The sequence below is a fragment of the Labrus mixtus genome, chromosome 14 (genome assembly GCF_963584025.1).
Source record: "Labrus mixtus chromosome 14, fLabMix1.1, whole genome shotgun sequence".
In the NCBI taxonomy this organism is placed as follows: Eukaryota; Metazoa; Chordata; class Actinopteri; order Labriformes; family Labridae; genus Labrus; species Labrus mixtus.
In genome coordinates, this window is record NC_083625.1 from 12512525 (window position 1) to 12527346 (window position 14822).

General features: G+C 40.7%; 1 protein-coding gene across 1 annotated transcript in view; it reads right to left on the reverse strand.

The window, feature by feature from the left end:
- The window catches only part of stk32a (serine/threonine kinase 32A), a 65026-nt gene that overhangs the window by 45475 nt on the left and 4729 nt on the right, over positions 1–14822 (reverse strand). Inside the window, exons 3-4 of the mRNA XM_061055132.1 lie at positions 10349–10404; positions 8789–8940 (exon numbers count right to left, since the gene is read on the reverse strand). Of these exons, the coding sequence (XP_060911115.1) occupies positions 8789–8940; positions 10349–10404 (208 nt within the window). The remainder of the gene's footprint in view (positions 1–8788; positions 8941–10348; positions 10405–14822) is intronic.

Genomic DNA, 14822 nt, shown 5'->3' on the forward strand with positions numbered 1-14822 from the left:
CTAATGTGAAACCACTCTTAAAGTTTCAGTCTGTGAGATGATGAGCTTTGAAATGTAGTGTCGTAAGTAGAAAAACAGCTCCACTACAGCATTTATTTATTACATCAAAATGACCCACTACTATCTAAAATGTGTTATGTTAGAAATCCTTTCAAAAGCCACAAGAAGCAAGAATGAGAGCTGGAGCCACTTAATACAGTAAGGGGGCAGAATTACTTAAAAGCGGCGTATTCTGAGGAGAGGGATTCCCACCGAGAGTCTACAAAGACTTGAGTCAGAAGAAAAATATCAAAGATCCAGCTGCTTCCATTAGATGTAATGGAGAGATAACTGAGGCGACAGAGTGGCTCAATGCGTGTGTTTGTATGTGTATGGATATGAGAGAAGTGTGTGAGGAAATGATATGTCACTGGCACAGAGAGGGAAGGCAGAGATCAAACAGACCTCATATTAGGATCACATTCTTTTAAAAATGAAAGCAATGCTCCACTTTGATACAAGATTTGTAGTTTGTGATGCCAACTCACAACTTTCCTTAGAATTAGGGAAAGTTAATTTGAAGCTTCAATTTAAGTTGGACTGATGAGCTTTGTCTTTACAGTGAAGTGCGTGTCTGACCCTCTGATAGTGTCTAAGATTACCGGAAATCTGATGGGCAGAAGAAGGCTGGCTGAAAACTGTAAACAAAGAGCAGTAAACAAGCTTTTAGTGGTTTAAAGAGGGCACTTTGTGTTTTCTTGATGGACTACGTTTTATTGTCTTTTAACCATTTGATTAACTCTCTTTGTGTCTCTTTCTCCCTCTCTGTCCTGGCCTCTGTCACTCTTCTTTAAACTCATGTCTCTCTCTGTAACACACACACACACACACACAAACACACACACACACACACACACACACGCACAATACCTTCAACCCAGCACAGAAAGTAAAGCTGGTAAATAATCCAGGACGCTGCTGTCACAAGCATTGAGGAGACACAAGCTGGTTTTTAATTCTTTCTTTTTCTTGGCAGACCAACACTGGCATTGTATTTATTTACTTATTTTTCTCTCTTTCACAGTTTAGAGGTCACACTTTTTTTCTAGAAAGTTCCCTACATCTTCATCATATAAATTTGAAACTCGATATTTAACTTTAACACATTTGTGTAAAAATTCTTTAACACAAATGGTTCATATTTTCATTACCCATTTAAACATACATTTTTTTTTATTATAGAGTACATTCTTTAAATGTCTCAACAATGTATTTTATATCAGGTTAACTTGTGTTGTCATTTATAAATCCTTCATAAGTATTGCATTATGTTTTTGTAAACTGTTATGTTCATTTCTGTTACTGTATACTGTATGTCACCCATTTTTCTTGCGAGCTGATGATCCTGCTCTTTTCTGAAATAAAAGGATCGCTTTACTACTAAGTGACTTATTTGCAGACCTGTGCTTACTAAGAGTCTGCATTTTATTACTCTCTCCACCCATACAGTAACTACAGGATGGTAGAAATGGTTGGCTTGGGGTTATTAAGGAAAGGACAGCAGGTCCATCTAGTCCATCAATACGACACGTGTTCTCCAAGAAACACGTCTAATGGAGTAGAAAGCCAGCTCTCATGCTTGGCTGATGTTCGCGTGTTTTCTGTCCCTCCAGTCTTTGCACCAAAGAAAAAAAGCCATGGTGGTAAAAGCTGGCAGGACTTTGCTGTCATTGTCGGGGCGAAGTTAGTGTTTCTGATGAGCGAGAAAGATTAACCGACTCCCTGCCACCTCTCACATGGATGATCAGAAAGAAAGTCGACATGACGGGTAATGCCTGCCTGGCTTTGTTATGTACACAATGAGGAAATCACAGACACTCTGATAACTGTAATAAACAAACACACAAACCTCACACACGAGTATCCAGACCTGTTATCTCCCACTCAGCAGCAAGTCTGAGAAGCAAGATAACTTTTTCCTAATCTGATGATACACTGAAACTGTGTTTGTTTACCTTTATTACATTTACTTTTTCAATGATTAACCTTCACGTATACAGGTCTACGCAGACATACACAAAATAAGCAAAAAGAAATATACTAGGGATGGGAATCACAGGGTAACTCACGATGCAATACGATTTGTGATACTCTGCCCATGGTCACAATAATATCATGATACAGTCATTTTTTCAATAGTTGATATCATTGCAAGACAATGATACATCACAATATCTGATTGACTGAAGAATATCAAATGCCCATAAAAGTTTGGAGGACAGGATTCATGCGTTTACTCATGCAATCTGATATCTGTTTCACCTCTAACCATGCTTCATCCTTTAACTTCTTTTCACCTCTATCCACCATCATCCCCCTGCCTCCCTCTTCTTACTCCTCCTTTATCCTGTTGTCAACTTCTCCTTTTGCCAATAAACTCCTGTTCATGTTACCCTCCTTCAGGTCAAAAGCACCGCCATGAGTATAGAGTGAGTCAACTTGGCAGGGAAAAGGCCTGTGTTTAAAAAAAAGAAGAAGAAAATAACGGTATTTGGCAACCAGAAAATAATGGTTTCAAATGTCAAGAGTCAAGACAACAATTTATTGGCATATCTATATTTTGTCCCAACCTTAATGTATGTGGGATATTGATGACTATTTTTTGCTAACTGCTTTACTGCACTCGATTCATTGCTTTTCGTGCACATTATTGCACTTAATAATAATTTGTAGTGTTATACATACTGCATATACGGTATTATATCTGCAAATCAGGCATCCTCCCTTTGGGACGGGGCTGACCTGCTGCTACAGAGCCTTTATCATATGCTATTTCAGCAATAGCCAGAGTGTAAATTGGTCTCTTATGATTTTAACACATTTTCTTTTAAACCTTAGTACTCTCTCTGTCTGTCTGTGTTTCTTTCTCTCTCTCTCTCTCTCTCTCTCTCTCGCTCTCTATCTCTGACATGGCCTTACAGAACACTGAAGGTGTTGGAATATGAATGAAGTCTCCCCTGGCCTGCTGCCACTGCTGTCAAAATGAATTAGAAATAGTACTTATTAAGTTGTACGTCCCAGGTAGAGGTCATGAAAGTCACTCTAGTTACCATTAATATGACAACATAGCGTGTATCAGTGTGACTAATATGATTTTAAAGGAGACTCCTTAACGTTGAAGCTGTGCATTTTGATTCAAAAACAATCCCCCCCCCCCCCCCCCAATCCTCAGTTCTATTTCTCATATTCAAATTGTTACACAATTACCCAAATTCCAACCCAGGCCACCCTCCTGGAGGAAAACAGCATCCGTACACGGGGAAGCGCAAACTAACCACTACGCCACCGGCGCCACGTGTATAAGGTAATCTTCAAGTTAAAGCATCTTGATCCTTTTTAAACACGTTTCTTTAAATTATTCTTTTTTTGTGATCTGCTCTACTTGAACTGCAGCTGTATAAATAAAGTTTCATAGCCCTAAAGGCGTGTCTTTACTTAACCGTTTAATAGAAGCATGATGGATCAGACACACTTTACAGTATAACTCTGCTGTCAATCCAGGCAGCGTAACAGCTCATGTTAAGTGCTTGCTTTCTATTTTGTATGTGACTGCATATTACATATTGCCTAAAAGCATCCTGTAAACACAGACTGAGACTGAAGTTGCAGTTAACTTACTGCAACTTTCTTGGTTTAATGGGAAATGAATAATAACAACATAATAACTAACATGCACACATTATTGATGCTCTTAATTTGTATTTTGCAGCTGCAGTGCGCTGAGAACAACAGGCAGCAACAGAAAAGACAGAACAGGTTGTCAAGCATCCATTAGCAGCTGTTGCTCGATGCCTCCGCCAGCTTTTTGGATAGACAGTGAGGAACAGCAGTCAAGAGTGCAGATTAGCACCTGTGCATTATGTTGAAATGGCGCAGACTGTTCATTAGACCTGCGGGCACCTGGTGTCTCTCTAACTCTCTTGTTCTCTGTCTTGTCCTTCTTTTGGCCAACTCTCTCTCTCTCTCTCTCTCTCTGATTCTTTTTTCTGTTTTTAATTCAGTGTCTGCATCTGCTCCATCAAACATGCTTTTCAATGTGACCTCTCGCTGGCCTCCAGCTAGTCGGCCTGATGGGAGCGCGTCCTGCACTGAGCTTTTAGAGACACAGACACCCGAGGCCACTTCAGTAATGGAAGTCTCAGGAAACCACAGGGGCTCTGAAGCTAATGGTAACACGTCTTCACGGGGAAAAAAAAAAACAACAACACTTTTTTTTTTCTCCTAACAGCTGTGACAAGCTACACCACGCACTTATTTAAGAACAGAAAGCTTCTGCAGTTTCCAAAATTACAAAAATGGGATGCTCCTCCCAGAGGGGAAGTGTTTCAGACAAACAATTTATCCATTGTTTTAAGTCGATTTTAGACTTTATATCAAACCAGCCAGGTTTCATCCAGCAATATTCAGCAAAAAATTCCATAATTTAAAAAAATAAACTAAACTAAGGGCCAGAAAACAACACGTTTCCCATCTTCAAAAGTTAGGGCATGTTAGTATCCATTTATATAATGTAATAACATTGGTCTCCTTAAGGAGGACTTTATCTGAACACTTTTAATGAAGTAAAAAAACTATCAATCAATCAATCATTATTTGTATAGCGTCAATTCATTATTTCGAGACGCTTTACAAAATAGTCTATGGGATAATATGCAGGCAGGATTTCTAAACTAAACAGCTATAATGTAAAATTACATTTTCTTGAGTAGAATAAATTTTTTGCGCATTCAAAACAGAAAATCAGTCCAATCTAAGACAGTAACCGACTCGAGACTTTGTTGTCTTGTATAGCAATTACAGCGATCAAATATTACATCCACCTTTAACACGCAAACAAACCTGTGCCTGACCCAACCCAAGCACAGCCGGCCACACACTCACACTGTGACACGGTGGATCGATGCTGACAGCCCTTCGACCTTCCTCCCACCCCATCTCCTGACACCTCCTCTGACTGACAGCTCCCATCACTCTGTGGTTAATGCTGCCTGAGCACACAAGCATTGATGCACATCATGAAAAACACACACACACACACACACACACACACACACACACACACACAGACACACACACACACACACACACACACACACACACACACACACAATCTCCCAACAAAGAGCCATGAAAATGACATTAAAACCAAGTCTTATGATCTTGTGTATATGAAAATATTTTCCTTAAGTAAACATCGCCTTCCTCCTTAGTTTTATAAACTTTCATTGATGTGAAGCTCAGAACAACGTCAGCATGTTTTCTTATTCATTACGCCCACTGATTCTGTGGTCTTTTATTCCAGCAGGTCACCTTGACATCAGGCCAAATACTTGACATGCTGCTTGCCTGTGTTCCTTAATGCCTGCAGTGTTCAAAGTATAACCAGAGCGTGATGTGCACATTTTGCAGATACACCTCGATACAGTTTGTACCTTAAGTACAAGCAGATATTGCTTTTTGCTTACTTGTGTTGCTGGAGGCTGGACATGGCCTTTCTTTATACTTTAGCAGAGTGCATTGCCTTGCAAGTATATATATATAACATACTGTATAGAACATAAAGTATCTTCTCTACTCCACTTTTTGTATTTGGACGCTTGGAGTATTCTTCTCTCTTGCCTTTGTGAGATGTCCTATCTGTTTAGTTTTCTAAAGATGAAACACACATGAATGGAGAATAACACTGACTGATGTATCATTCTGCATAATGAAACGAAATGCATTTTAAGATTACATCACAACTGGGCAAAATGGGGACTCCCTGAAGCAGACTTTTTGTTAGTATACTTATTCTTCTCCTGTTCCATTACTTTATTTTTCACAATAACATGTTACGTCATTGCAGTGTTCAGTGTCCTATAGACATGTTAAACGCATGTTCAGTTATTAAATCTTAACAGAGTTGCCACATAATCATTCTGTTCAAAGTGTGGGCAAGAAAATCCATTTGGCACCAATTTATTTGGAGGGAAATTGAAATTTGCATGAAGTTCTTCATCAATCCAGTACAACCCCTTGCTGTTTATTTTCACAGTTTCAATTCCTGAATGTGAATTAATACCAATTGTGTGTCTGTGTGATGAGCAGACACAGCTCAACCAGCAACAATTCTATTAAAACAACAATAGAAAACAAGAGTGGGAAATTATGATTGAGCAGTTTCTCTTGAGATCAAAACTGTTGTACCAGTTAACATTTTATGGAAATCTAAAAACTAAAAAAGTAAAATCACTGCCTGGCTGTTTTCGACCCACACAAATGTTCTACCAGTGGTTCCGAAAACAGGTGAACCAAACTAGATGTTGTCTCTCCCTGATATTTCCTACATGAATAACCATCTTAACTCCAAAGTATCAAAAAAAAAACCTGAAAACAGCAGTATCTGATACTAGCTGGCATCTCTCTCCGCCTCCCTCTGACAAAAAGGCCAGAAAGATACTTACTCTGTATTAGAGCAGTGCACTGCCAACAAGGGCTCCCCTTACGCAGTGGGACTAATTGCAGCGCAGGCACAACGGGCTGCCCCTCCACTGCTGGCACATCAATACACTGACTGTACCACAAACATTGAACACCATGGTTAAGGATCTGCAAAATCAGAATACAGTTTTGAACGTTGCTGTACTCATGGAGGGCAAATAACTTGGTTTATTCCACCTGTCCCACAAGTGAAATGTTGCTGTGCCGTGTACAGTAAACAGATAGACACCTGAGGTCAAGCCGAAAGGAGAGGAGGTGAAGCTTGTGCTAAAGGGGGACAATAAGAAGAAGCTAAAAACAGAGGACTGTGAGGGATGGCGAGGTCGAGGCGGATGAGAAGAGGACAGACGATGAAGATGAAAACAGACAGAAAAATCAAGCCTTGCTTTGCTGCGTGTGGCTGCGTCAGTGTGGTTCATATGCCTGCAGGTAATCTGTCCCCGTCTCTGACCTTGAGAGCTTACCTCAGGACAATCATAACTTACGCCAACTCAACACAGCAAGAGAGAGAGAGAGAGAAAAAGAGAGAGAGAGTGGGCACAGCGCTGATCCAAGCACATCTCTGGAGGAAATCTCCCCCCCCCCCCCCCCCCCCCCCCCCCACCCAGGAGGGTTTATGCTGCCAAAAGCATTAACTTCCAACCCTTTTTTTTGTCCAACACAGCATGCAATCAAGCCGGAAAGCAAGCCCTGGCATTGTTTGTCTGATGAGTCTCTGCACTGCACTTCTCTTCATCCTTACATTCACCTCCTCTCTTGTTTTCCCTCTCTGGCTGTGCTCCATTTCCCTGAACCTCGATGTCTTTTCCAATCCTCTGCTCCTCTTCCTTTTTTGCTTTTCTTATTCGTTTCCACCGCGTGAGGATTTAGCTTTGTTTCCCTCGAATCAGTAATTAGAAGACAAAGGCTATTGATTCTCCTATGGCAGCTTTAAATGATATGTAATTAAAAATTGGAGTAAAGTGAATGTGGAAGGATGGAGAACTAGGACGGAGGACACAGCTGGGAGGCTGAAACTACTTTGAAAGCGTTGATGCTGCAAGGCTCTAATTTAGTATCCCATTCAAACGTCACATTTGATGATTGGCCATCCTGCATGCCACCAAATAGCCCTTATCTGTTTAACAGATTAACTCACGAAGAGGTGGGACTTAAGTTTATATGTCAATAACAAACAAAAATGTGCCATTCAACAGCGGGACAAAATATCGGGAGGAAAAAAGCACTCTAAATATATATTACTGTTAATTTGACTGAGGTGGACAAACGTCTAGACATGTCTCTGGGTAAATCAGAAGTAGGACTAATGATTAGTCCTACAATTCTATTTTAAACTGGACATCACTAGTGTAGTAATTATGAGTTGTTGGAAATTCATGCCCTCCTCCCTGTCATTCTCCTCGATGGTAAAAACCATGATGACTTGATAAACGTGGCAAGAGTGGAAGCGCTTATCAAGAATTGATGACGCCTTTCAGCCGGAAACTCGACAAGCCGCGCTTATCAGGCATCTCAAAAAAATACGACTCCCTGGTGTTTAGTAAGCTCAGGCTCTCACAGTATGATGAATGAGGCCCTGAAATTACCTGATGAGTCATCTTAGATTAGTTTGAAAGAGCGTGCACAGTGTTGAGGGAAAGACTTCCTCAAACCCCTGAATGCGCTGCTGAGGAAAAACATGAAGAAGCTGCCAGGAGGGAGGAGGGACGTGCCACGAAAAAAAAAAAAAAGTGGGGCTTGGATCAGTGAGCAAACTCCACTTTGCTTTTAGGGTCTTCAAAGGGTGGGACGACGCGGATGGAGGCTTGGGAGTTCAATGCGCAGGAAGACACCTTCCTGTATGCATCTGCAGAATTGGCAGAGAGCTCTTTTTTTTTTTTTATAGGCGATGATATTTTTGCACAGTCACTGATATGATGGACAGAATACAATCACCATAAAAATAAAACAGATGACACAGAGTGCACCACAAAATCATTCCGATGGCCGCTATGGCTGATGATTACCAACACAATCTTTTGTAGCGACGACCTGCTCAAGTGGAAGTGCCTCCTAGTGTGCTGCAGAAGCTTTTTATATACATATTTTAGGAAAGGAAGAATATGTTCTGTCAAAGTCACTTAGTGCTGAATTAAATATAATCTCGGTTTGAAGTCAAAAAGTAGCACACTTCCTGAACACTGTAAGATTCGATTCACAGGGAATCTTACAGACTTCATGACACAAGAACATACAGTATACTGTACAGCAGCAGTTTGTATTGGCTTACCAGAAGTTCACCAGGAAAGGATGTTCAAGGTTCTGCATAATCTGCAGCTCTTTCAGGACATTCCTCACTTCGTTCCGCTCCACGCATTTCAGCTTGTTCATGTACTTCATGGCGTACATCTTCTTAGTGTCCTTCTTCTGCACAATGCAGACCTGACGAGAGCACAAAGGGTACATTTCTTAACTGTAGGCTTTTGAAAGTGACTCATGTTTAGATTTCTGAAAACTATAAAACAGCATCATGAATACAAAATGCTCACATAGCACTAACAGGCACTACGATGAACTCCTCTTTGAGATACAAATATAATCATCAGTATTGAGATATTTATTTTCCTCCTTACACATGATCATTGGTATTAATTAACTTGCATGAAGCAAACATTCTGACACTCTTGTTCATCTTTGCTAACCGTCTCGCAGGAGCAGCGGTGCGTTTTCAGTCACGCACCCCAAGTTTCTCTTGAGCTTTAGCGCCCGAGACACACAAAGTGTAATCGTGCAACCACCAGAAATGTCCGGCTAACGAGGCCGCAAGGAAACTTCAGGATTTCTCTTTAATCTCCGCGATCAGCAGTTTAATCCTCTAGTAAGGCGCTCAACTTTTCACACCGGTATGTTTTGCATTTAGGAGATGGGAAACATCGTGTAAGCTTTCATCAAAACTGCCAGCAAGGAAAATGTAGATATGTCTTTCCTAATTCATAGAAATGCTTCCCGAATCGGCACTGATGATTCTCTCATCAGTTGAAATGAACTGCAAGTGCGATGTGACGTGGGGAAATGCATAAAAATGACACCTGCTGCAATCTCTGAGGCTTTCTGTCATACGGAAACTATACATGATTACCTCTATTACGATGCGAGTGAGAATAGACACTGTTTTCAAGATGCAATGATGTCACACCCTCTTTTTATTTGTAGTGCCTGTCTGTTCTACGAGCGTCAATAAGCCAGTGATTACTGCCATCGGAGAGAGTGATCTGTGGACCAGCTGGCTCCGTTAATCAGCCAAACCCTGATCACATCTCTCCTCACATTGAGCGGCTTGCCGTTCACTGTGATCATACTTCTTATCTGCTGTTGGACTGAGTGAAGATGTGTGTTTGTGTGTGTGTGTGTGTGTGTGTGTGTGTATGTGGAAGTGTGTGTGTGTTGCTGTATGTGATGTAAATTACTCTGCACTGTATGGATTAACCGCACGTGGAAACATGGTTGCTATCATCTCCAATGTGTAGCCGTGGGGTTGTATACTATTTGCTTCACGCTTGGTCTTACGATAACCAACAACATGTGATTTGATGGGATAGTTGGATTCCTGAACTCTGCTAATACGTATGTAATGTGTGTCTATGTATCAAAGCAAATAGTTTATTACAAGTATGTCATATCTGTACTCCTCATGCCCTTACAAACCTAATTATGTTTGTTGTTTTGAATAGAACTAGTATCATGAAGCTAAAACATAGAACAACACTGCTTACATCTTTATCCATTTCTGCAACTCCTTCTTCACCCCTTCCAGTTTAAAAAGAGAACACTTTGGCAAACACGGACTTACTTTTCCAAAGCTTCCTTTTCCTATTGCCCTCAGGATCTGGAAGTGGTCGAAATTCACTGGAAGAAAGAGGAGTTGAAAATGTGTGAATAACAAACAACAACAAAGAGTAGCAGTTTCAGAGGCTCAGGATAGAGTCGCATATATGCTGTATAGTTGAAACCATTTGAAAGGACTCAACTTTACATACACTGACAATAACGTTGGCTTGTGAAGATAGAAAATAAAACATGCACAAATACAAAAAGTGTAAGTATGGAGCCCCAGAAGTCCTGAATGTTGAAAATGTTGTGCACAATTTATTATCCTGCGTGCGCAATATAATTATCATGCGGTAACAAGTTATCTTGTGTGCACAAGTAAGAGGATAGTATGTGCAAACAACTTTATTATCCTGCACTTTTTGGGACTTCAGGGCCTCCGTACATACGATGGATGTGGAAACCAAATAAAAATGTCTCTCTTTTGAATTAAAGTAGGTCTATGAATCATTAGTAATGGAGGTTGGTGAATGGATTGCAGCAGTACGCGCACAGGAGGCTCAGTTTGAGGCGGGCTTGAACAATACATACACTTAAGCTGGAGCAGATGGAGGTCTCCGGGGCAACTACGGGTCACTGACATTATAACGCAAAAAAAATTAAATAAGCTGCAGCACAGAGCACTCTTTTATGATTGTTGTATGTTTTTTTTGTTCTGCTGAACAAAAGCTCTCTCTCTCTCTCTCTCTCTCTCTCTCTCTCTCTCTCTCTCTCTCTCTCTCTCTCTCTCTCTCTCTCTCTCCCTCCACTTTGTGTATGCATCATCCTCTTCTCTGCACACTTATAGAACATGGTCTCAAACACACCAACACACACATAACCAAAGCTCAACTGCCTGTCTCGCTCTCCTCCGTCTATCAACAACATTTATCGCCAATTGAGAACGGATGGGGCTGTTTGTTTCTAGCTGCCATGACAACCAGGACAGAAGGTTTTCCCTCTCTTGTCGTTTCGCTGAGGACGGAACATCTGCTGCCCACTCCCTGCACTTATCTCGCCATGAACACACACACACACATAGAGAGGGACACACTTACAATCAAAAAGGCGTTCACAATTTTCCCCCAAAACTTGCTGACTGAAAGCATCACCTTGCAACACAAGCATACACACACACACACACACACACACACACACACACACACACACACACACACACACACACACTTTGCCTGCAGTCACTGGATCTATTGGATGTGACAGTTAATGATATGCTCTGTTAGTCACGTATCACTGGTACTTCCTCCTTACACACTATCTATGCTGGAGTGTTTACACAACCCACTCTGAAAGGGACCGTATGAGGCCCAGATTATTACGCACACAACCACACACACATGTACGTGAAAAGTATTGCAGATGACGATGTATACCCTGAACGTACACCAAGATACACACTTCAGATATACGTGTTCATTTCCCTGCAAAGCTACTGAGAGATTGTTTTCCTTTCCATGAGTTAGATGTGGCCGTGGATGAGAGGGCAGAGAGAGAGAGAGGGAGGGAGAGGTAAAGACACAGGGGGAGATAGAAAAAGAGAGAGAGAGAGAGAGAGAGAGAGAGAGAGAGAGAGGGATAGAGATTTAAAAGGAGAGAATAAAAGTGGAATAAAGCAGTGCAGACAGAAAATGAGAGAGACTCGGGGAGATGGATTCATATTTTACAAGCACATTTATGAATGGTTTCATGAGCCGTATTAGATGATGGACACATGAGTAACAGAGCGTGTAATGATTGAAATCTTCACGAGTGGAATTGACGCATTGACAGCCCTCTTCCACGGCTCAAACTAACTGAGGAACTCATCTGCTAGTCAATTTGTATCTGACTGACACATGCTAATCAGTTTGGATTAAAGTAATCATGCTTGTTCAGTGTTGACTCTCACACTGTGTCTTTTTGCATGACTTCACTGTACTGTTAGTCTGTGGCTTTTCCTCTATTTTTTACAGGACGTCACTAGTTGTTTGCCTCCATCTCTGCATATGCTCACACAAAGCCAACACAATTCAAATATGTTCTCTCTTTTGGCCCTCATGCTCCTTATAGTTTCTGTGATTCTCTCCAGCGAAGTCCACAATAACCCTCACAGACAAGTTCAACTGCTGTGCAGATCCTTGAAAATACTTTCAACACAAATGTGTGCTAAAGTGCTCATGATGGATAGGCCGGGTCTTTGTAATATAGCAATAAGTAAGGTCTTTTACCTGCTTTTTGTAACATAACAATGAGTAAGGTCTTTACCCTGCTTTTTGTAAAGTGTCTCAAGATAACGCTTAGATGATTTGACGCTATACAAATAAAAATTGATTGATTGAATTGCAATGTATGCAGTCAGTACACCATAAGTGACCTGCAGAGTGGAGGGACATCTGCAACGTCTGCAGTTTTTCAGCCAAATTAAGATAACAACTCTCAGTCACATGTGACGCCTCGCTGTAATTACTGATTTTAAATTATTCATTTGGCAGTTGTCCATTTCCCACGAACAAATCCCAAGAAAAGACCAAAAACCAACAACATTTCATTCTGTGCCTCAATGTTTTCCACCTTCCCATAGTCTGTGTCAAAAACAATCAGCCCACAGCACAATTATTCCATCTGGAGATATTATTTTTTTAAAGCACACAGACCAAACAAACAGAAAAAAAAAAGTCAGTTCATTCCCCAACAGCTTGGTGTAGTTTTAGTAACAGGTTTAAAAATGAAAACATTTGTTGGGGACTTATTTCCGAGGAAAAATCCTCAATGTCTTCAGAGATCTTACATGTAAGTGGATTTAACTGAAACTCACTTCATTTTCATCATAATAAAAACATATTAACTAGACCGACACTTCGGTCTGCTCCTGTTTTTGTCTGTTTCTTTAAGATCATGAAATACTGATTTCAATACCATCTCAGTCCATGAAGCAATGAGTTGGCTTTGGTTATTGAAAAGAAAAATGTAACTGGAGGGCAAATAAACCATGCTTTTGGCTATTTTGATCGAGATGTAGCCATTGTCCTATTGTTCCCATGGGAACAAATATGGTTTTTCAGAATTAGCTGTCTCATTGTCAACATGGTGTCTCTCTCTGTTTACCCCTCTCTCCTTTCCTTTTCATTCCCGTCGCTCACACAGAAGCCTGTAAATCACTTGAGGAACCACTAACATTGGAACATCAGAGCACCCACTGTTGCTCCGACAACTGAAACAGAACCCATGGGTCGGTGTGTCCCTGCCATGTGAATAAAGCATGATCAGCAGTAAACAGGACCTGTCCATTAACTAGAGACCGCCGCATACACAAGGTAGGGAAAGTCTGTGACACACAAGGAACACAAGCAGTACACACATTACTCCCAGAGGAGATAAACGTGTCATGACAGAGTTCACCTTCATGCACTCATGTCTCTGTAAATCAAATAATATGGGCTGAATATGAATGACGCTGTATGCATCTGGCTCTGCAATGACGTCAGCAGGGAAACAGTAAATGGTTAATTAACTCTGCACATACATTTCCTGAAGAACCACAACAAATGTATATTTTTACATTTATTCACACGATATTGCTTTTTGGAAAACTACTCGTGCTTCTTTTTGATGGGAAGTATTAACGTACTTTGTTTTTTTAATCTGTAGGTGAATTTTCTTTTTTTTATTAAACATTACAAAACAGACTTCTAAGTTAGTAATAACAATGTCACAAGTTAAAATGGTGCTACATATAGAGTACGAAGCAAGATTTTTTTAAACAGAAAATTAGAATGGGCAGGAAAAAATGCTCTTAAATTATCTCAATCTCATACAAATGTGTCCATCCATCTATCCATTATCTATACCGCTTTTCCCCTTTGGGGTCGCTGGGAGCTGGAGCCGATCCCAGCTGTCATTGGACGAGAGGCTGGGTACACCATGGACTGGTAACCAGTCAATCACATGGCACGCCACATGTATGACTTAGTGAAAAAAAAAACCCTGCTGCATGGAAGGTTTAGTCTGCAAGCAAATACTATTTTATTTAGAAAACCTCGACTGATGGTGTTACTGTGTTACATCACTCCATCCATTCTTCCTTTTTTGACACTTATCTAGGCAGCAACCCGAACAAGTTATCCAGAAATCTCCCTCCCCAGCCCCATTTTCCAGTTCCTTCTTGTGGGATATAAAGGAGTTCCCAATCCAGATGAGATGTTTCATGTCTCCAGTGTGTTCTGGGTCTCCCCACTGGGTTGGAAAGGCCCAGAAAACCTCTGAAGGAAAGACCCAAGAGGCATCTCAATCATTCTTGGAAAGAGAAGCAGCTGAAGCTCTACTCCGACTTCCCTTTAAATGTTTAAGCTATTTTTCTCTTATATCAAAGGGAACCACTTTTATAAAAAAAAAAAATCCATAATAACTTTATATTTAAAAGTGTCATGCAGTTTTTTAACCTGCAGAGGAATTTTGGG